The 23,409-nt window shown below is 39.0% G+C and overlaps 1 protein-coding gene across 10 annotated transcripts in view; it reads left to right on the forward strand.

The window, feature by feature from the left end:
* Window positions 1-23,409, forward strand: part of PARD3 (par-3 family cell polarity regulator) — a 634,176-nt gene that overhangs the window by 438,688 nt on the left and 172,079 nt on the right. For all 10 annotated transcript variants that reach the window (XM_082847455.1, XM_082847464.1, XM_082847462.1 and 7 more), the window contains one exon: window positions 14,788-14,898. In XM_082847455.1, coding sequence (XP_082703581.1) covers window positions 14,788-14,898 — 111 coding nt within the window. The remainder of the gene's footprint in view (window positions 1-14,787; window positions 14,899-23,409) is intronic.

Below are 23,409 nucleotides of genomic sequence, written 5' to 3' on the forward strand. Positions count from 1 at the left end.
GTCTAGTCTGGCAAAACTCCTTTGAACATTATTTTTCTTGTGAGATGAGAGTTATATAATTCACTAAAGCAGGGTTTTCATACTGTTTCCAGATACTCTGGTCAGCAATAGAACAGGATATTTTCTTCTAGAAGTTTCTTCCACTGTCCTGAATACATGCAGCTGAGCTGCAGCTGTCTAATTAGAGAGAAACACCATTAACGGCCGAATAATAAAAAGTGTGTGAAGGTGTCTCTGCTCCCCCACTGAGGAAATGCCCACATAGCATCAACAACAATGAGGGGAAATGAAATCACTTCTGACTCAGGGAGTGTGGTTTGCTTCTTGTTTTCTACTGAGAAGGCTTTGTCAGCCCGAATGGCGGTATTGTCCTGAATGGAGGAGGCCCCTGTTGGCGGGTTTTTTGGTTCTCATTTAGTTCCGCTCTCTCCCTCTTGGAAGGCTGTTGGCCCCATCCTGCTGTCCCTCGGCCACCGCAGACTGACTGTGAGGGTGACATCTTGAGGAGAAAGTTAGTTGCTGGGAACTGTAGGACTGAACCAGTTGAGGTATTGATGTGAAGATGGGATCCTTTCCAAAGATGTTGCAAAGAATATAGTCTCCTTTCCTTTATTTGGGAATCTGAACACCTGAAAGGGAACACTCCTTCTTGCCTTCTTATCTCCGTGCTTTTATCTGTGAGAAATGGTTTTGGTTGTAGCACAATAACTGTGGATAGAGGAAGACACGGCTTATTTTTCTCTAATTTAAAAGAGGTCTGAAGATTGACCATCCAAGCTGTGTATGGTGGCGCCAGAGCGTAAGCAATGTCGCTTCCTCCTTTTTACTCAGCCATCCTTAATATGTATTGCTTTATTTTTTTAATTGTGGTAAAGTACATATAACATTTACCATCTTATCCGTTTGGAAAAAAAAACTTTTTACATTGAGGTATAGTTAATTTACAATGGTGTGGTAGTTTCAAGTGTACAGCAAAGTGATTCTGATATATATGTATATATTCTTTTTCAGATTTTTCCGTTATAGGTTATTATAATATACTGAGCATAGTTCCCTGTGCCATACACAGGTCCTTGTTGATTGCCTGTTTTATATATAGGAGTGGGTATGTGTCCATCCCAGCTTCCTGATATGTCTTGCCCCTCCTCATCCCCTTTGGTAACCACAACTTTGTTTTCTGTGTCTGTGAGTCTATTTCTGTTTTGTAAATGAGTTCATTTGTATCATTTTTGATTTTATTTTTTGTTTTTTTTTTGGTTTTTTTTTTCTTAATTAATTAATTTATTTATTTTTGGCTGTGTTGGGTCTTCGTTGCTGTGCGCGGGCTTTCTCTAGTTGTGGCGAGCGGGGGCTACCTTCGTTGTGGTGCACAGGCTTCTCATTGCGGTGGCTTCTCTTGTTGCAGAGCACGGGCTCTAGGCGCGCAGGCTTCAGTAGTCATGGCACGCGGGCTCAGTAGTTGCGGCACACAGACTCTAGAGCGCAGGCTCGGTAGTTGTGGCCCACGGGCTTAGTTGCTCCGTGGCATGTGAGATCTTCCCGGACCAGGGCTTGAACCCATGTTCCCTGCATTGGCAGGCGGATTCTTAACCACTGCTCCACCAGGGAAGCCCTGTATCATTTTTTTAGATTCCACATAAAAGTGATCTCATATGATATTTGTCTTTGTCTGACTTACTTCACTTAGTATGATGATCTGTAGGTCCATCCATGTTGCTGCAAATGGCAGTATTTCATTCTTTTTTATGGCTGAGTAATATTCCATTGTGTGTGTGTGTATACATACACAAATATGTGTGTGTGTGTATACACACACACACACACACACACACACACACACACACACACATATATTACATACCACATCTTTTATCCATTCTTCTGTCCTTGAACATTTATGTTGCTTCATGTCTTGGCTCCATCTAAACCATTTTCACACTGCTGTGTAACCACCACAATCCTTCCCCAGCACTCCTTTCATCTTGTAAGATGGAAACTCTATCCCCTTTAAACAGTAACTTCCTGTTCTCCATCCCTCACCCCTAGCAACCACCATTCTAACTTTCTGTCTTTCTGAGTTTGGCTACTCAAGGTATTTCACATAAGTGGAATCACGCAGTATTTATCTTTTTTCGACTGGCTAATTTCACTTAGCATAATGTCCTCAAGTTTTAAACATGTTGTAACGTGTCAGTATCTCCTTCCTTTTTAAGGCTGAGTCATATTCCATCGTATGTATCCACCACATGTTGTTCATCCACTCATCCATCCACAGACATTTAGTTTGCATCTGCCTTTTGGCTGTTGTGAAGGATGCTGCTATGAACACGAGTGTCTTAATGTGCATTTGTGTCCTCACTGTCATTCCTGGTGACAACTCTGAGCATCTTGTCGGAATCCTAAGCAGCAAGAAGCAGGAAGGGGAAGAGGCAGCTGCTAGTGGAGGGAGCCCCCTTTGTAAGGGTCTTCCCGGAAGTGCCGCCATCCACCTCGATGACCCAGAGACGAGACTCACGATGATAATGAAATAGTTAATATGTATGGCGTGCTGGTATGTGCCAACACCGGGAATGTATCGTCCATTTAATTCTCAAAATAAATCCGTGAGGGTGGTCGCATTTCATCCAGGAGGTTTAGTGAGTTGTCCAAGGGTAGTGAGTCACATAGTTAGTAAGAGGCAAAGCTGGGATTTTAACCCAGGAATCTAGCACCAATGTTATGCTCTTAACTACCATCTTCTGTTTCTGTTTTCAGAGGAGCTGGGGAAAACAGTTTTATCTCAACTAGGCGTGATTCCTCTCCCCACCAAATCGGGGCTCCGCTTCGTTGGAGGGGGAGGAGAATGGATATGGGTAGGCAACTCGCAGAGTCTGCCCTGGAGCGCCTGCCCCTGGGAGCTGCCTCTTCATCTCACAGTTTCTGAAGCCCGGTGGCCTCTGGCCTCTGAAATTGCAGCTGCTCCGTAGCACTGCGTTGCTGGCCACCGTCACGCTGCCGTGCCAGCCAAGCCCCACCACCGGCCAGATCATTTTGGCTTACCCCAAAAAACGGGGAGTAGACCACAAATCCTGGAACACCTGATTATATCTACCACTTGAAGTGGTCATGATCTACCCAACGTAGGGAGCCTAGAGGAGCTAGCTGGAAACACAGGAGGAGGGGCTGAATATAGAGATATTTTTGTTAGAAAATTGTTTCTGTTATTTACTGAGTAATGATTTCTGCCAGCAGTGCATTACCTGTTTAAAAACATTGTATTTAATCTTTGCTACTACTACTTTTTATAGTTAGTATTTTTATTATTATTTAATAGTGCCAATTGCCACACATCAGGTAACCCATGTCTTTTTTTTTCTTTTAAAAATTTATTTATTTATTTATTTGGCTGCACTGGGTCTTCATTGCCGTGCGCAGGCTTTCTCTAGTTGCGGTGAGTGGGGGCTACTCTTTGTTGTGGAGCATGGGCTCTAGACGCGCGGGCTTCAGTAGTTGTGACTTGCGGGCTCTAGAGCGCAGGCTCAGTAGTTGTGGCGCACGGGCTTAGTTGCTCCGCGGCATGTGGGATCTTCCCGGACCAGGGCTCGAACCTGTGTCCCCTGCATTGGCAGGCGGCTTCATAACCACTGCGCCACCAGGGAAGTCCAACCCATGTCTTCCTGATTTTGGAGTAGAAGTTCTCAGTCAGTGTTCTAATGTTGATTGTACGAATTTGGTGCCTTTTAAACCCACTGATTTGTATGGATATATTCCCCCAATATTCCAGCTAGATCTTGTCTTCTGGGACTTAGATGATCATCAGCATTCAACCTTAACCCTCTCTGTAGAAAGAGCTTTCCTTCGTAAGTGTGGAGGAAGTAGTCCTGAAATAAATGATTGGTTAAGACCAATCACCTTGTACTATCCTTTGAATCCTCTTCTTTGTAAATAATAAGGCTATCACATTGAACTTAGTTGTTTGTCTTAAACCCTAGCCCAGTAGTTCTCAACCCCCAGGAATTTGCCCCACAGGGGACTTTGGCCATGTCTGGTGACTTATATGGTTGTCACAAATGGGGAGGGGGTGTGCTGGCATGTGGTGGCTGGAGGCCAGAGATGCTACTTAACAACCTACGATGTACAAGGACCCCCTCACCCCACACACATAGGATTATCTGGCCTGAAATCTTGACAATGCCAAGGTCAAGGAACCCTGCCCAAGCTCAACTGCCGTCCAAGATGCAATTGAGTTGTTGACCTTCAGATAAGTTTCCCTGGATGCTTTGGTGTTTTGTGTCCGATTGTCTCTGGTCCATCTATCGGCAATACGTCTCACCCATCATTCTGTGTGGAGGACCCCTGCTTAAGAGTTAAAATTACATCGACCACTTTCGAGCGTTTTATAGTCTAGTTGATGTTACGCCATTTAAGAAGCTTACGTGGTGACCTTTCTTACAGTTTATTTTGAACGTGATTTCAGTGCAATAAAGATTTTGCTTTACTTTAACATATAAATGAACATGAAGAACCTAAGGGGGCATTCGAAGGGGTTAAGGTCAGTCTAAGAGGGAGAAGGGTATTCTGTAGTGGAAAGAACTTGGGGTTTGGAGTTTGAAGCCTTCTTTTCCCAGCCCAGCTCTACCATCTCTGGCATTTAACCCATCAGCCTCAGTTTCCTGATCCCCACTTGCTTCACATTTCGTTTGAAGAACGAAATGAAAGACTGTGTATTGAAAAAGCTTTTTGAAATGTTAAGGTGCTGCATATCTGTCAGCTCCTGTTGTTTAAGTTCTTTTCTCATGGGCTTTTCTCCCCTTAGATTAATTATTCCTGTGTTAGTTCCTAGATAAATATTCTGAGTGCCTTTGCTAAAAAAAAGATGTATAGTTTATTTCTCTCCAGAAATATGTGTGTATACATATATATGTGTGTGTGTGTGTGTGTGTGTGTGTGTGTATTGCCCTCAGTGAAATGAGGTTTACTAATATACCATGATTATACTAGTTTAGACCAGACAGGTCGAACTTCACCCCAGGAAAAGCAACATAATGATATCCTGTAACAGCTGCTGTAACTGGGGAGATGTGGGGATTTAAACCGACTGTGAGTAGTGTTGGCTCTGGTTCCAGGAGGGTTTGTTGGACAAACATGCGTGTTCTGACAGAGCCCCACTTACGCCTTGTGTTTGCCAGAGAGTCATGGAGCCTCAGACCACACAACAGGCAGAGCAGACGTGACAGTTCTTAGGAGGTGGAAGTGAGTTGGGATGAGAGGAATTCCAGGCCAGTGCACAGATCTACAAGTTCTGTATTGGAATGCTTGTTGAACTCTTTAGACAAATAAGGGAAAATGTGGTGGTTGGCCGTCTGTCAGATTTCATGTCCCCTTCCCAGGAGGGGTGTGCTGATTGGAGGGGAGACCCTAAACCTGTCTCTTCCTCCTGAGCCCCCGTCATTCGATCCCTGAACCCATCCCAAGACTGTGGATCGCAGTTACCAGCTGGGTTCTTACCCACGGGTGAGTCATAAACAATACTCAGTGCTGTGCATCCTGGTGGAGTGAAGCCCCAGCACAGAAGAATAAAGAAAAGAGCCATTGCCAGATTTTGGTGTCACACGGTCACCTTCTGTATGTGTTAGACTTGCCAGGAAGAGGGTGATGTGAGTCAGGTAGACGGTGGGTGTGGGCGCTGAGGCCGGACGAGCCACAGCCCCGGGACGGGATTGCTTGTTTTTCTTGGTCTAAGAATTAGGTGTGGCCTCCAGCACTTGGTAATTTGCCTGCACAGCCCTGTTGGGCCTTAAAAGAAAGGGTCAGTCAGCTCCTTAATTTTAAATCTGAATATGCAAATCAACTGAAAGATAAAAAATGAAAAGCTCTGACTCCTAATTTACTCTGCAGAGAGTATTCTCAGAAATGTGAATCATCAGAAATTGTTTCCTATCATCGACAGAAAAAAGTGCTGACTGACACCTTAACTTTACAGATAATGAGATCTTTGGGGAAGTTTTAATCCTTCATAGTTTCCCGGAGTTGTTTCCTTCCTCCCCTCCCCCAAACGCCAATGACCACGTTATCTATCTGTCTTTACCACTTTCATTTGCTCTGTAAACATAAGGATAAGAATATATTGGAGGGTGTTTTAGCTGTACCTGTAATTAGGTATCTCGTATCAATAGTCAAAACATAGACTTTGAAGCACAATACATATTTAACTGAGGGTGAGTATTTCTGAGTCAAAAAAGATACCCTTAAGCTGTGCGTGTGTTTGCGTTACTTTCTCAGCATTTATAACCTGGATGCCAGTTTGAGCATCAGATAGGCAGATGGTAACAGAAATTATTAGAATTATCTTTGTTACTAAATACTCCTGACTTTGTCCTAATAGAAAAAAAAAAAAGGTATTTTGTAAAGTATCATTCTATCTTTTACTTTTTCTTCTTTCAAGTGCCCTTTTACATAGATGTGTTTTTTGACTTAGGTCTCATTAACATTTCTTATAGGAACTGCCTTTGGGGCAGTACCACGTATTAAATTGTTCTGATGCTTTAGGAAAAGGAAAACCATGGTAACCAGATATAGGGTGTGATTATTTGCCTCTAACGTGGCAAAGTGTTGGGTTTAACAAAAGAAGCTTAATACAAATGTTCCAATTGACCCTTCTCATCACTCAGGCTGCTTAGAGCTCAATCAATCTCTCATTATTATCAGAGTTATTCTAGCAAAGGCAGCAGTGATAGTATTTTTCATAATCACTCCTTGAGCCAAATGTAATTTGCAATTTGTAGTATTGTATTATGAAACAATAATGCATTAAAATGAACAGTGCAGGAATTAGGAGTATAGTGGTAAAGAAAGGATCCAGAGAAGTAGTTGTGGGACAGACTCTCTCAAAATCATTTAAAGTGGACATGGCTGATTTCAATGCCAAATTAAGCATTTAGAAAAATCAGACTTGTGTCTTGTTTTTACTATATTGTGTGTGTGTGTGTGTGTGTGTGTGTGTGTGTATACATTTTAATCTTATATGTAATAATATATATATTATTTATTATAAAGTCAATGTAGTAGCTGGGGGGAAACAAAGACAATTACTTAGCGTATTATTTGCCTTTGCGTGTTTGGTGTTTTGGGTTAGCGTACTTTGATTACCTGTGTGGGTATGTTTTGAAAAAAAATGAGGTACATCAAGCCTTATAAAAATCCTGTATGGAACAGTCATTACTGATGGACCCCTTTTTACAAAGAGGAATTTATTTACTACAGAAAGTATGTAGTGTGGTCCACGGACTAGCTGATGTCAGGGAAGCTTTAATATAATTAAGATATACTTTCACCCATCTTCTGTCATTTGACTTGAATGGCTCTAAGTATAGATTATAAATATTATTTCAGAGTTATTTATGTGTTCATCTTATGTTTTGAAGGATTACTGTGCTTGCTTGTTATTTGTTTTTTTTTTTTTTCCTTAAGCCTTTATATCTGGATCCCGTGCTTTTTGGGGTGTGTGTGTGTGTGTGTGTGTGTTTGGTTTGGTTTTTAAGATCTTTGGAGTTTATGATGATTCTCATAAAGTCAAAATTGATAATGTGCTGGGTTCAGTTTCTTAATTGCTTTGCTATTTCCTTGTCCGTATCCGTCCTGGACTCCTGCAGTGTCGGGTTACTAGGCATATCTGTGCATCCTTGATTCGATAACACAGGCCACGACGCAGGGGAAGAATGCACTTCTAAGGGCATTTAATGGGGGTCCTGAGAAGGATATGTTGTCCATTAAGGGAACATCACGTGTCTGAAGGCTGTTCTAGCTTGGTTAAGGAGAAGCTATATTTTCTTTATTAAAAAAAAAAAGTCACTTATTTTTTTCCTGGATGCCAAGCAACACAAATTTAGTTTATTAAATCTAATCAGACTAGCACTGATGAAAAGCGTACACAATCAAATAATGATTCTCAAGTCTGCAGATTTCCTTTTAAAGAGAACCCCTGCTACCCTGTGCTGACTTAAAACTGCATCCCATTTGACAAAAGCACTATCAAGTTGTCATGCACCCTTTCCGAGGCTGCTTCTCATCATGGTTGATTACCAAGATGTTTTTTGCCTAAATGGGAGCTTTCTGCCTTTCCTAATCAGCCCTCTTTTGCCTGATTGATCCAGCATTGCCACAAGCCACTGCTGAGCAAATCGGTACACAATCATGGTAGCAATTTCTTTAAATGTCACTGAAATATGGAAGATCCTGTATGGGAAGGACACATTAGAAAGGACCCTTTTCCCCTCATTTATCAAATGGAGGCCGAGGCGCACACACACACACAAAAGGTAGGGCCAGAAACCACGAGCTCATCATCGTACAAGAGAAATGCACGCAGGGACTTGCTGTCTTATCCTCTGACTGGGTTTGGGCGGTTTGACACGCTTCTGCTGTCGCCCGGCATGATTTGCATACGTTACGCAGACAGCGTTGACTTCTGGAGCGTGGCTGCACTTAGAAATACTGGCAACGTCCTGAAAACGAGTACGTGGCAGTTTGTGTGATCCTTTCCAATGATTAGAATCCGTTCTTGACCTTGCGTCTGAACTCCTGGCCTTCACAGAAAAGTTCATGCAGCAACAGTGTCCCTTGGACCTCCTTGCTGCCCAGCAATACAAGATTGATCTCACTGATTTCACCCAAGGTGTTTTAACCAGATGCTCTCAGTATAAAAGCATAGAGTGACTGGCCGATTTGGGAGGTGGCTGGGTGTGGTAATAAGAAGAGTCTTGGGCCAGAATTCCGGTTTTGCTGCTTACTTGCTAGATGACCTGTTAAATCACTAAATCGCCCTGTGCTTCCTGAGGTTTCCCCTGAAGAACACGTACCTCATATGCCGGTTATTGGAATCAATGAGATCAAGTATACATAAAGAAGAATTCAATAAATTCTAGTTAAGTGTTGTTAAGTGAGCAAAAGAGCCTTCAACAGGTGCTCGGTTCTATGTCTCACTTAGGAGTGAACTTCATGGGTCTGGGAATTTCATTTTCTCTAGGAGTGTCCAAGTTCAGACCCACCAAGGTCTCTTTTTTTTTTTTTCTTTTTAGTAAATTTATTTATTTATTTTTGGCTGCATTGGGTCTTTGTTGCCACAAACAGCGGCTACTCTTCGTTGCGGTGTGCAGGCTTCTCATTGTGGTGGGTTCTCTTGTTGTGGAGCACGGGCTCTAGGTGCGGGCTTCAATATTTGTGGCACGTGGGCTCAGTAGTTGTGGCTCACGGGCTCTAGAGCACAGGCTCAGTAGTTGTGGCGCACAGGCTTCATTGCTCTGCGGCATGTGGGATCTTCCCGGACCAGGGCTCGAACCCGCGTCGCCTGCACTGGCAGGCAGATTCTCACCCACTGCGCCACCTGGGAAGCCCCCATCAAGGTCTCTTAAACTCACTGAGGTGAACTGAGCGCTGTTCCTGACTCGCAAGGTGACTTTGCACAGCTCTGCGTGCAGGCCTCTTGGGCCTCAATTTCCTTGTCTGTCAAATGAAGACATTGGATAAGGTGACTCATCTCTAGGCTTCCATCTTCAGACATCTGTGCATGTGGAGCCTCAGTGCACTTGGACAGGAGTGCACTAGGACAATCTGCAGAGACACGTGGCTAGATTTTTCTTTTCTTCAGCTAAAATGTAGAGCAGCTACCTTTTAGGGCTTTAAGGCAAAAATCAGTTCCTAAGTTCATCACCAGGGTGATGAATTAAGGGGAGTCACCGCTGGCACTAGGAATGTAGGGTAAGATTATACGAGATTTAACTGATAAAGAGTTTGTAGAGAAACTTGGATCCAAAACCATTTAGGAAAAGTATCACTCAAAGGACTACAGAGGAATGAGGTTAAAAGCTGGTGATTTTGCTTTGGTTTGAGTGAACGTGTGTCCTGAGGCATACAGGTTGCTGATGGGGATGCAGGAATGGCACAGGACATGGTCTTCGGTTTTGCTCTACAGGTTCTGGAACTTGGCCCACTGGGCAGCTGGCATCTCTCAAGGATCTTGAGGGCCCTGGCCCATTAGTATAGCAGGCAGTGGTCAAAGACAGGGTAGCACAATGGCTGTACCAACACATGTGTCCACCAGAAACTGGAAGGTTCCAGAAAGAGACAGCGAGTTCCTGGAGAAAGGGATGATTAAATCACGTGATGGTGCACATATGTAGAAATTAGGGGAAAACATAGGGCAGGGGATGGAGTTAGAAGACTGTGTTGACCATACCAGTGTGGGAGTTGTTGGGTGTGGGGGGAGGACGCAAGGCTTCTGGTAGCTGACACTGAATTTGGATTTGTGCCATTTTCACTTCTCTCCCCAGCCAAGCAGCATCACTTAACCTATACGTTTCTTAGGGTAAATAGTAGTACAAGTCTTATAGCAAAGCCCTCCTTAGACATGAAGACCTCTGTAATTAGCAGTGAGAAATACCAGACTTCTAGGTGACATTTCAGTGAGTTATTTTGGAAGAAAATCTTATTTTAAAAATTATTTCTCAAAACTTACAAGATAATTGGTTCTAGATAGTCTGTTCATCTGTTTTTAAATATGGCAGCAGATTTTTTAGACTTTCTTTTTTCCTCTATTGTGTTTTCAAATATGATATTAGGAAAAGCCCTTTCATTACAAAACCAATTTTATTTTTATTTCATTTATAGCAGGATGCTGTGTGTTATCATTCAGCCTAATCTTTCCTAAAGATCTCTAATTTTAGTAGCAGTAGAAAATATAGTAAAAATAGTTCAGTGTTATTTATACCACAGAGAAAATGACATTAATTTGCTAAAAACCAAAATGATGGTTGAAAAGCACAAAACTCTTATCAGTTAATTTTTCATGATGGCTCTTTCTGTATAAAACCAGCAGAATTTTGTTGCAATCCATTGTGACTGTTGGTTTGTTTGTTTTCTCCTTCCCGCATTCAAGTGCACATGTTGCCCATCACTCTTTGCAATAATAATAATATATATGGCTGACCTGGCAGACGGCAATGATCTCATTTGTAGCACGTCATGGTAGAACCCATTTGGCACATTACTTGGAGATTAGCTGAATGGAAACATCGCTGTATCCTTTATGAAGAAAGCCATATGTTTAAGCAAATTTGCAATCAATTTCACTCTGATAAGACGGGCTCATCCACTGTATCCTTCTGTGAAAGGAGTCTTCAGTGGCTTATTGGCACTTTTTTCATTGTCCCTTCTGTCTCCATGGGGCAGTACCTGTAGAGAAATTTTTCCCTTTCAGTTTTTTCTCAAGCTCTCTATTTTTCTTTTTGTCTCTATTTAAAAAAAAAAAAAAAAAAAAAAGGCCATTCTACTGTATTAATACATCCTAAGATTTGACCAAGAAGTCCTTCTAGAGGTGGCAGACATTTCTCTTCGAACATGTGTATGGGGTGGTCAGAAGGCAGCTGATGAAACTGATTCTTTGCTGGGAATGGGTTTGCTTCCTGGACATACTATTAGCACAGTGTTTTTTCAGCTATGCTGTTCCTTGGAAAATGACCCATTTGAAATTCATCTGTGACATTTAAAAGATAATAAAATAAGTGTAATTGATGTCCTCCAAGTTTCTAAGCATCTTGCCATTAAATGATTGTCTTCATAGGTTGATTACTGATTTCAGCTGTGAAATTGACTTTGTGAGCCCATGTGTAGCTGAAATTTTTCAATGACCTCCCCTGTCCCCCTTTCAGAAAGAATTAAGCAACTATAAATTAAGATGAACACTAGAATAGATTGGCAATTAGAGTGATGAGGATATAGCTAATTCCTTTTTCTTTTTATACTCTAGAATGGTTGGTATATTTTTTTCATTTACAGTCTTTATTTCATTCTGTCAGAAAGTTATAGCTGAGGGATCCATTTTTACCCCAGTTAACAAGTAATGTGCTGTGCTTTTATAGAATGCCTTAAAGAAATCACATAATTTATTAACTAAAGCAGGCGTTAAGGGAAATGTCCAAATGCTAACCTATAAACATTTTATCTATGGTTTGTTGAGGTTTTCATACATTAATCTTGAAGCTGTAGTTTTTAAAAGGAAAATATAACAGTTTGATAATAAATTTACAAATAATAAAATAGTATATTCTGGTGATTATGAGGCAGCCGAGAAAACTAATATTTTGGCATCAAATACAATGAGAAAAAAATTCACTTCCTAAATATGAGTTGGGATTCATAGGTTTGTTTCTTTTTTTCTTTGTAATCATGTGTATTTGAGATAAAAAACTGAAAGTTGGTAGACTGAGATAGAAAACTGAAACTTTCTTCACAAAATAGGACGAAGACCATTTTAAAAAAGATTTTAACAATAGCTGATTAAATTCAGTGTTAGGTTTTGGGTTGAAAATATCGAAACTGCTTGAAAACATGGGAAAGTCAACCACGTCAATTTTTCCCCACATTATTAACTCAAAGGGCAGATTCTTCTTGGAAGATTAAACTGTACCTTTTGGTAAAGATAGATGATATATCTTGTATCATGGTAGTGTTTCTCAAATATGGTACAGGGTTGAATGTATGTAATCTAGAATGTGAACCAGCAACACAAACAAAACAGGTCAATATGGCAACGTTGTATTGTTTGAAGGATATTTATGAACTGAAAAACTAAATGGTTAAATGATTTACCTTTAGGAATCTGTATTACAAGTAAAATGTCACATATAGCTGATTCACTTCATTGTATAGTATAAACTAACACAACATTGTAAAGCAATTATACTCCAATTAAAAAAATAAATGTCATGTATTAAGATTTGAACTTGATGCTTTTCTTGAAGTTAGAATTTAATACATTTTATATTTCCAGGTGCCGCAATGTTGCAGAATTTTCATGATGGGATTCACATGGGCTTTAAATACCATCTACGTGCTGATGACACTCGAATGAATTTGTCTAGCCCTGTCCTTAGCTGCTCAATAAATTTTTGTCAAATGTTGGCTTCTCCTGGGACGTATCAGTTGTTTATGTTTGCTCTTTCATTTATTAATTCATTCTATAAAGACAATCATTATGCTTAACTCTTAGGCATTATTGATATATTGACAAAAACAACGGAAAGAGAAAGTTTTTATTTTTAATGCTTTGTATTTATTAGTTTTAAAAGCATAGTACATAGTTTCTCCCCTGTGAGACATCATCATTTTTTTTTTCCTCTGTTTTACCACTGAAATGATCTTCTAATTTCTAAATAACATTAAAAGTTAAGGGTAGATTTGCTTTATGGAAGTTAATTTTACTGGCAGTTTTCAATGCCATTTAATAATACACATAATTTTGAAGGAATAGTGGTGGTGAGACTTTAACTTTTTTCTATTTTAACATCTTGAGAATGCTTTCCCTTACTTATTTCCAACGTAGTGTTACTTTGGTGAACCCATGAGATATTCCCATGTACACTTCCTGCATAGACCAGTATTTGACATCAGGTTTATATCAAAAAAGGAAGACATATGCTCCCAACCACACCAGTAATTGAAATACTTTTTTCTCTTTTATATCAGCTTTGGACCTACTCTTTTACTCGTCTCTTTTTCAATATGATTAATTGTCACCATAAGCCAGATTCCTACTTTGTGCTCTGAAAATGCTTGGTATACTTTATATATTTATGAATGCTTAGTTGAGTAACTGTCTATAAAAGATGTCTTTTTTGAAACATCTGGTGACCAAATCACTACAGATGAATATTATATTTCAGGGGATGGAACACATGCCTTCCAGGCAACATGGTCTGGAGAAAAGTAGAAAAAAGTAACAGAGCAGGAAAAAGAATGGATACCAAGTCTGAGGTTTCTAAGGTATTTTGGATGCCCGAAGGGAATAATATTAGTGTTTTTTTGGAGAGCCTCGAATTCAGTGCCCATATGTGGAAATGTGTGTGCACTGTTTTTGAATTGCGTGTTTGTTCCTCATGTTTCTTTTTGATCAGATACAGATTTCCAAGTCAAAGATGCCACATTCGGCGATAGCTTCTCATCACATTTAGGAACAGTATTTGTTGAGACTTCCTTAAAGCTTTCAGTTTAATGAGCCCAAAGTACGATCACAGTGTAAATTATCCTTTCTACTTTGAACCTTGCAAATGTGACCTTTTTTGTCAGTGTTTAGACTATGAGGAATGTTGCCAATAAAACTGACTGTGAAAATAAAGAATAGTTGTTTATGGAGAGATCATTAAAAAGATGATTGTGGGGGCTTCCCTGGTGGTGCAGTGGTTGAGGGTCCTCCTGCCGATGCAGGGGACACGGGTTCGTGCCCCGGTCTGGGAAGATCCCACATGCCGCGGAGCGGCTAGGCCTGTGAGCCATGGCCGCTGAGCCTGCACGTCCGGAGCTTGTGTTCCGCAACGGGCGAGGCCACAACAGTGAGAGGCCCGCGTACCGCAAAAAAAAAAAAAAAAGATGATTGTAGATTATCATTCTGCAGTCCTAAAAAAACCCCACTCTGATGCAGAGTTTTATCCTCCACACCTGATGTACTCGGCACTCTGTTCTATACATTTATGGATTGTGTGTTTAATAAGAACGAACTGCAAGAATTTTGTTGTTATTTTTGTGTTGCCTAAAGAAAAATGGGTATGGAGTCCATTTCCAAAAAGGGTTTTCTCTGGAAAGTTCTAATTAAAAAGGATTAAAGTAATCTGATTGAAAATATTAACACTGGGCAGGAGACATTGGGGCCTCATTTTGAGGATGCTCACACTTCATTGAGTGCATAGGTCTTTATCCCAAAAGAACGACAACACGTTTTGTATATATTGACAAGTTAGAATTTTTTGTTATCAACAGGTTTGGCAAACATCGAAAAGATGACAAGATTGAGAAAACGGGTAAAATAAAAATGCAGGACTCCCTTACATCAGAAGAGGAGAGAGTACGGATGAAGCAGGAGCAGGAAAGGTAGATTTCAGTTACTTGGTTGAACCTTATTAGAGGGAGTCTCTTTTGTTCCTTTCTACTCTTTCTTTCTTTTCTTTTTAATATAAAGAAATTGCATTTATTTTATTTTTGTTTTTTTCTGTGTCAATCCAGATACTGATGGTTGGATGAATACAACATAAAGAACGATTGAAAGAAAAAACCTTATATTTATTTGAGGCATTAAAATGAATTTTATTGGTTTTAGTTAAGATCTTTGTATAGGAGATGGTAGGGCATATGAGATGAATAAATCAACTAATGATCAATAAATCAATGAATGATCACTTAAAATCACAAAAAATATGTAAAATTCTGTCTAATTCATCTATGAGTATATAGTATATTATAATACTTGTAAAGAAATGCTCATCTGGAAATAAAACTCTGAGTTTTTATATCTCATTTAAAATATTTTGATTTCTGGGCTTCCCTGGTGGCGCAGTGGTTGAGAGTCCACCTGCCGATGCAGGGGACACGGGTTTGTGCCCCGGTCCGGGAAGATCCCACATGCCGCGGAGCGGCTGGGCCCGTGAGCCATGGCCGCTGAGCCTGCGCGTCCGGAGCCTGTGCTCCGCAACGGGAGAGGCCACAGCAGTGAGAGGCCCGCGTACCGTAAAAAAAAAAAAAAAAAAATTTTGATTTCTAATAAGAATTGAGGAGGCTGTTGGTTTTTTACTATGTTGTTTTCCTATCAAATCTGACATCTATTTCTTTTTTCTCCTATTTTGCTATCATATTTTGTGTGACATTTTTTACTTAAATTTTACTCCATCTCTTCCAGAAAGATTATTATCTATTGTTGAGTCATTTCATGTTGGGACCCCAAAGACCAGTGAAATAAATGAGAAGTTACTTGAAGCAGACACTTGAAAACCATTTTATGAGCAATTAGAATTTTTCTCATTATAACTCGTGGGGGGATGAGAGAATCATCTCACCCTTGTATTATTAGAGTTTGCAGGCTTGGAGTGAGCTTCTCTGTAGCAGCTATTTCATTTCAAGCTGCCATAGCAAGAGCTACCATGCCTCTTTTACTTTTAATAATCTGGGGTATCAGGAGCATCAGAAGCCTTGATCAAGGCTATAAAGCTAAATATCATCCACAGCTTAGGATTGTAACCCAGCATCTCTAAGACCAAGTGTGGTATTCTTACCAGAGTTCTAGAGTAGTGATACCTTTGATTTCATTGTTTTTTTTTTATTATTATTTTTTATTTATTTATTTTTGGCTGTGTTGGGTCTTCGTTGCTGTGTGCGGGCTCTCTATTACATAATTATTGACTATATTCCCCACACGGTACATTTTATACCTGTGACTTATTTATTTTGTAACTGAAAGTTTGTACCTCTTAATCTCCCTCACCTCTGACAATTTCACCTCCTTATTTCTCTCCTCCCTGCAACGCCCTCTCCTCTGACAATCACTGTTTGTTCTCTGTATTTGTGACTGTTTCTGTTTAGTTATGTTTGTTCATTTGTTTTGTTTTATAGATTCCACATATAAGTGAAACCCTATGGTATTTGTCTTTGTCTGTCACTTAGTATAATACCCTTCAGGTCCATCCATGTTGTTGCAAATGGCAAGATTTCATTCTTTTTTATGGCTGAGTAATATTCCATTGTTATACCACATCTTCTTTATCCATTCATCTGTTGATGGACACTTAGTTTGCTTCCATATCTTTGCAATTATAAATAATGCCGCTAAACAGAGAGGTGCATTTATCTTTCTGAATTAGTGTTTTCATTTTCTTGGGATAAATGCCCAGAAGTGGAATTGCTGGATCATACAGTAGTTCTATTTTTTTGTCTTTTAAGAAACCTCTATTTTAGGGCTTCCCTGGTGGTGCAGTGGTTGAGAGTCCGCTTGCTGATGCAGGGGACACGGGTTTGTGCCCCGGTCTGGTAAGATCCCACATGCCGCGGAGTAGCTGGGCCCGTGAGCCATGGCTGCTGAGCCTGTGCATCTGGAGCCTGTGCTCCGCAACGGGAGAGCCCACAACAGTGAGAGGCCCGCGTACCGCAAAAAAAAAAAAAAGAAACCTCTATTTTGTTTTACACAGTGGCTGCACCTACTTACATTCCCACCAACAGTGTACAAGGGTTCTCTTTTCTCCACATCTTCTCCAACACCTGTTATTTGTTTGATGATAAATATTTTGACAGGTGTGAGGTGATATCTCATTGTGGTTTTGATTTGCATTTACCTGATGATTAGAGATGTTGAACATTTTTCATTCACTTGTTGGCCATCTGAATGTTTTCTTTGGAAAAATGTCTATTCAGGTTTTCTGCCCATTTATTATTTAGGTATTTTTTGTTTTGTGGTTTTTTTATGTTGAGTTCTTTGTTTATTTTGAATATTAACCCCTTATTAGTTATATCATTTGCAAATATCTTCTCCTATTCAGTAGGCAGCCTCTTTGTTTTGTTGATATAGTTTCCTTTGCTGTGTAAAAGCTTTTCACTTTGATATAGTCCTTTGTTTATCTTTGCTTTTGTTTCCCTTGCCTGAGGAGACATATCCAAAAACATATTGCTAGGAGCAATATCAAAGAGCGCTCTGCCTATGCCTTCTTCTAGGAGTTTTATGGTTTCAGGTCTTATGTTTAAGTCTTTAATCCATTTTGAGTTTATTTTTGTGCATGGATGGAGAGAGTAGTCCAGTTTGATCCTTTTGCATGTAGCTGTCTAGTTTTCCCAACACCATTTATTGAAGAAGCTGTCTTTTCCTTGTTGTATATTCTTGCCTCCTTTTTAGTAGATTAACTGCCCATATGAGTGTGGGTTCATTTCTGGACTCACCATTCTATTCCATTGATCTGTGTGTGCTTTTGTGCCATTACTATACTGTTTTGATTACTATAGCTTTGTAGTATAATTTGAAATCAGAGAGAGTGATACTTCCAGCTTTGTTCTTCTTTCTTAAGATTTTTTTGGCTGTTTGAGGTCTTTTGTGTTTCCATACAAATTTTAGAATTATTTGTTCTAGTTCTGTGAAAAATGCCATTGGTAAGTTGATAGGCATTGGATTGAATCTAGATTGCCTTGGGTAGTATGGTCATTTTAGCAATATTGATTCTTCCAGTCCATGGACATGGTACATTTTTCCATCTGTCTTTGTTGTCTTCACTTTCTTGCATCAGTGTCTTATACTTCCTTAGTTAGATTTATTCCGAGTTATTTTTATTTAGACTTTATTCTCTTTGGTACAATTCTAAATGGAATTGTCAGAGTTGATTGTTTCATAAAACTGTGAGCAAGTTCTGAGCCAGTGCTGTGACCTTCCTCTACTTTATGGCTTCTGTTTTGGGAATCTTATCCCTGAAACATCTTTTTTTTTTTTTTTTTTTCCAATTCTCTCTTTCCCACATGTTTCTCATCTGTTTAAAACATATATCTTGGGGCTTCCCTGGTGGCGCAGTGGTTGAGAGTCCGCCTGCCGATGCACGGGTGATGGGTTCATGCCCCAGTCTGGGAGGACCCCACATGCCGCGGAGCGGCTGGGCCCATGAGCCATGGCCACTGAGCCTGCGCGTCCGGAGCCTGTGCTCTGCAACAAGAGAGACCACAGCAGTGAGAGGCCCACATACAGCAAAAAAATATATATATATATATCTTTTTTCGTTTGTTTGTTTTTTGCTGTACGCAGGCCTCCCTCCCACTGTTGTGGCCTCTCCTGTTGCGGAGCACAGGCTCCAGATGCGCAGGCTCAGCAGCCATGGCTCATGGGCCCAGCCGCTCTGCAGCATGTGGGATCTTCCCGGACCGGGGCACGAACCCGTCCCCTGCATCAGCAGGTGGACTCTCAAGCACTGCGCCACCTGGGAAGCCCTAAAACATATATCTTTTTAAGGTCTAATTCTAAATTTATTCTAATTCCAATTCTACAGAAAATTTGAAAAAAAACCCATAAAACAGGAAAACAAAAATTTGCCTGTAATAACACCACTGTTAACATACTGGTCTATGCCATTCTAATTTTTTTCCTATAAAATACATATTTCCACACATGTACTTTTAAAAAGCTGACATCTATTTTCAATAGTTAACAGCTATTTTCATTTTGATTTATTTTGCATTTTCATACAGTTTTAGAAAATCATGTTAAATGTTTTCTGGAACAAGGCCAAGGTTGTATGAACAGGATGGATGGGAAGGAAGGACAGAAAGAAGGAAATAAGGTCTGAAAGATGAAATTTTAGCTGTGATAACTGGCCAAATTCCCCAGTTCTCAAATAATATTTACCTCATATGTTATTCATTCTATTAAATGAGATTTATAACTTGAACTGGCTTACATTTTGTTGTTACTCAGCAGGGTGTACCCATGATGATATTCTTATCTATATCTACCTTGTAAGTTGGAAATATTTTCAAGGAGACTGAATGCTTCTAGTGGAGACATGAAAAAGTTAATGAATTTCTTATGAAGTTCTTCCATAATATGAAGATTATTTATAAATCTTCTAAGGACTTATGGCTTAAAATGTTCCATTATTCAAAGTGATAATTACCCTTAAAAGCCTTGTGCTTTCAATACCTGGCCGTTGAACTATCTTTGTCCGTAGTGGTGCACTCCCGGTTCTGGGTGTGTCATTTTGGAATGCTTTGTGGCATTTTTGCCTCCAGTTTCCAATCACTGGCATTTCTCTTTTCAGTTTTACCAACTGTTCCCAATATCTGCTTTGAGTAAGTACTTGAAATTTTGATAAAAAACTTTTTTTGTGGTCTTTCTTAGTTGATAAGATCCTTTTCAAAGATGATATATGTTTATTAGTTTTTGCAGAAATTAACATTTAAACAATATGTATCATAATGTAGTAGTAAAGTTTCTTTAAAATGCATGAATAAAAAATTAGTGAAATTACAGAAGGAATAAACTGTATAGCAATAATAGGTGCATTCCCTGTGCATCTGAAAAAATAAGCAATTTTCACTCCTTTTGGCTTGAAACTTAGTGTTCAGATTCCCCAAATTCTGGCATCGGAACCCAGATATCCTGGATAATTTTTGCATGCAGGTCACATATTGTCATTCAAACACAGCTTGACTTTTAAAATTTAACCTTTTATTTGAAAAAATATATTTTTCTATCATCTAGCAGAGTTCTTCATATTTTCTCTGACCTCTTAAATCCTTCAGAAAAGTCAGTTCTAATCAATGAGATTAGTTCATCAGACATATTTTAAGAATTTATTGTGCAAGTGAACAAATTTTTAAAGAATCTATTAACTTTGTGGAAGTCTAAAATAGACCAATACTTGGGCAAATTGGAACAGATTTTATTGACAGTCCGTATGTAACTGGAGTAGGAGAGGCAGTTTTATTTTTGATGAGACCTGTCTTAGATGTATTTGGCATTGTAGCTTCTCTTTGAGTTGGAAATAATTGTAGGTGCTTTGACGCTTGTGAAAGCTCCAACATGATGTGAGTGAATGAGCAAGTGTCTATGAGAGAGAGAGAGAGAGTGTATGTGTGTGTGTTTTGGTTAGTGAAATATCATTCTAGCGTTTTACTAGTGTAAAAGAGAAATTTTTGTTGTTCACGATATATTAAGTACATAAAATGATGGTATACATTTTTTATTATTATTATAATTGTTCCTCTCTCAGGGATTCCTTGCCTTTGTTAAGAGGGAGAAAAGATTTAAACCTCATCATATTAAAAAATCAACGTAAGACATATAATCAATTGTGAAATTTGGTGGCCACAGAGCTTTGGGAAGGGAAGAGGTTGGGGGGCTAGAGTTAATAACGAACACTTCATAGAGATGGTAATTTGGGGTCTAGATCTAGTTCCCAAGAACTTATGAATTTAGCAAAATGGAAAAATTCTGCATGCGCGCTCAGGTACAGGGCTCGTGGTGGGTGCGCATTCTTGTAACTGCTTAGATTCTGGAAAAGTTGTGGTTGTATCAGTGATTAGTACTGCCTCTGTGAATGCTGTTCTTTGATCTCTTTTTCAACTTTTAGCCATTTTATATTATAAAACTGCTATTATCTCATTTTAGCTTTGAGGGATGAAATTTAACTGCCCCCCGCCGCCCCCACCTCTTTATTATAAGGTGCCACTGTGGGTTTCAACAACTTACCTTCTTCCCTTGAATGCAAATCTATCTTAAAACAGTTGCTCCTGCTCAGTAATTTTTTTTAAGGCCCCATTCAGAATGTGGAAGGCTTTTCTTTTCAAATCAACTTTTGCCCCAATATTACACAAGTATTAAAATCCTACTTAACATTATAACTGTGTTTTCAAATTTAGTGGGATATTGGCCTTCTTTGGGGAATTCAGCATAGACACCACATTGGCAGCTTACATCTTGGTAGGTGGCAGTTAGATTTGCCCAGCAAGGTAAGCTGAAAATTGAAGATTTCTGACACCTGCCATTTGCTGAAGTATTTTGAGGGGCAAATAAAACATTCAGTTGCACACAGACTGCTATTACATGGAACTGTTTTTTCCAGTTGCCTTGTAGCTTAAATTTCATTCTGCCATGAAATTGGGTTTTATTTGACGAATTTCTATAATACTGATTTTTAGAGAGAGGAAATATTGTTGGGAAAAGATCCAGGAAATTTATTCCCAGCCTGAGGCTTCTGGATGGTAGTGCAATAAGTTGGGGGTAAAATGTTTCCCAAAAGAGTTGATTTCAAGCTCTTAAATACTCTTTTGAAGATAGTTAACCCTTATCTAATATGTAGCAATCTGAAGTTTATTTTAATTTTTATGTTAAACTAATATTAGTATATTCTATCTTCTGTAGATGTTAAAAGTGTTTTGTTTTGTTTTTTAATATTAAAATCATTAAAGGTGACTTTCTGCTTCTTGGAGTCTTTTTAAAAAATGCATGATTCAATACATTCCGTATATTGAGGCTTCATAGCTTTGGAAGTGGAAGTATTTTGGATACAGCAGAGTAATTTAAGTAACCATTGATTTTTCCATCATGAGAGGTTGTTCTTCAGTCGTGCTTCTCAAGCCTTATATCTTTTCTGGCTATAGAAAAACTATACTTCATAGTCATAAAAAAGTTATTTTCATTTTACTCTACTGCAAATAGTGCTAGAAGCCATTTATTGTAAAAACAAAAATTCTAATGAATAGAAATGTTACAAGAACAGAAGTCTTGTGTGTTTTATCCTCCTCATGCATCATCCATTTTAATTAGAGAAAAGGGTAGTGAACACTGCAACGAGTCTGGAATGAAAATCATTAATTGATGTCAAGCTGAAGAGAGACCGTTAGCATGAATTTAGTGACAGCAGGAAAGAAATTAACCTTATTACTTTATTTAGTATATTACATTATTTTGTGTATCCTTTTCTATGCAGGTTCAAGGCAATTTCATTTTCATAATGGAAAAGACTGTTATTTTTCTAACAAAAAAGAAAGATATGAATATTTATGTTTGAGCATACCAAATTGAAATGATGAATTCTTTACTAACATTTTAAAAAGTCTTAGTAAAAAGTTTTAAAAGTTTTAATGGTTGTTTTAATATTTTTGTTAACATTCCAAGAACAGGGAAATAGTGCGTGAAGATGTTGCCCATCAATGTCAGAACAGCTGTCTGCCATCATTTAAACCTCAAAATGGTTCTCTTGTTTATGGCTCAGAACGACTTTCTGGACTGCTTAAAGCAATAGACATTTATTTCTTTGGCTAAGTTTTGGGCTAATCAGTTACTTTTGTCATTGGTGAGGTTTGGCCCGAGAAGAATTAGATGGATAATGCTAAACAACAACCTGACTGTTCAGAAAAACGGATGACTCTTACATCTTAGAGATAATTTGTGACCCCAGGGTCACCGTAAAAGGGCGGAGGGGGTGTCCTTTTATAGCATTGACCATCTGGAACTGTTAAGGGCTACACTGCAAGATACGCTCTTTTTGAAAAGTTTCCTTAAACTATGCTATTCTCCTTAAACAAAACTATTTTCTCCTCTGAGCCAAATTTTTTTTTCTGAAATAAGAAAAATACGAAAATGAAATGTAAACGTGAACATGAAAATATACAACATGTATATATAACTTTTGGTTGTGTTGCAAAGTCCCTTTTCTCACTTTATAATAAACAAGACATTCAAATGTAAAAGTATATAATAAAATCATTGTGTGTCTTTTGTTGACTAAACTGTCACTAAAATACACCAAAACCACAGTGCATTCCTCCTTTTAAAACTCTACTTTTTAGTGCCATTTGCACAGCAAGCTTCATTAGCATTGATTTCTAGGATGAACTTTGAAATACACATTGGTTCAGGCTAATAACCAGATTTGTCAGTCCTTTGTGGCCAGTCCCACCGTCGGTGGCCGCAGTTATACTGTAGTTTTATTCTAAGGTTTCCGTCAAAAGTATGAACCACTAGCATGGAAAGGAGGGATACAAACAACTTTTATAACTTTGGGGGTAAATTTATTGGCAATGACAAGGTAAACAATAAAAATGTAATTTCTTATGTTATTGGAGCTTAAGGGAAAAAAATCA

This window comes from Leucopleurus acutus (genome assembly GCF_964270905.1).
Source record: "Leucopleurus acutus genome assembly, chromosome: 1".
Taxonomy (NCBI): domain Eukaryota; kingdom Metazoa; phylum Chordata; class Mammalia; order Artiodactyla; family Delphinidae; genus Leucopleurus; species Leucopleurus acutus.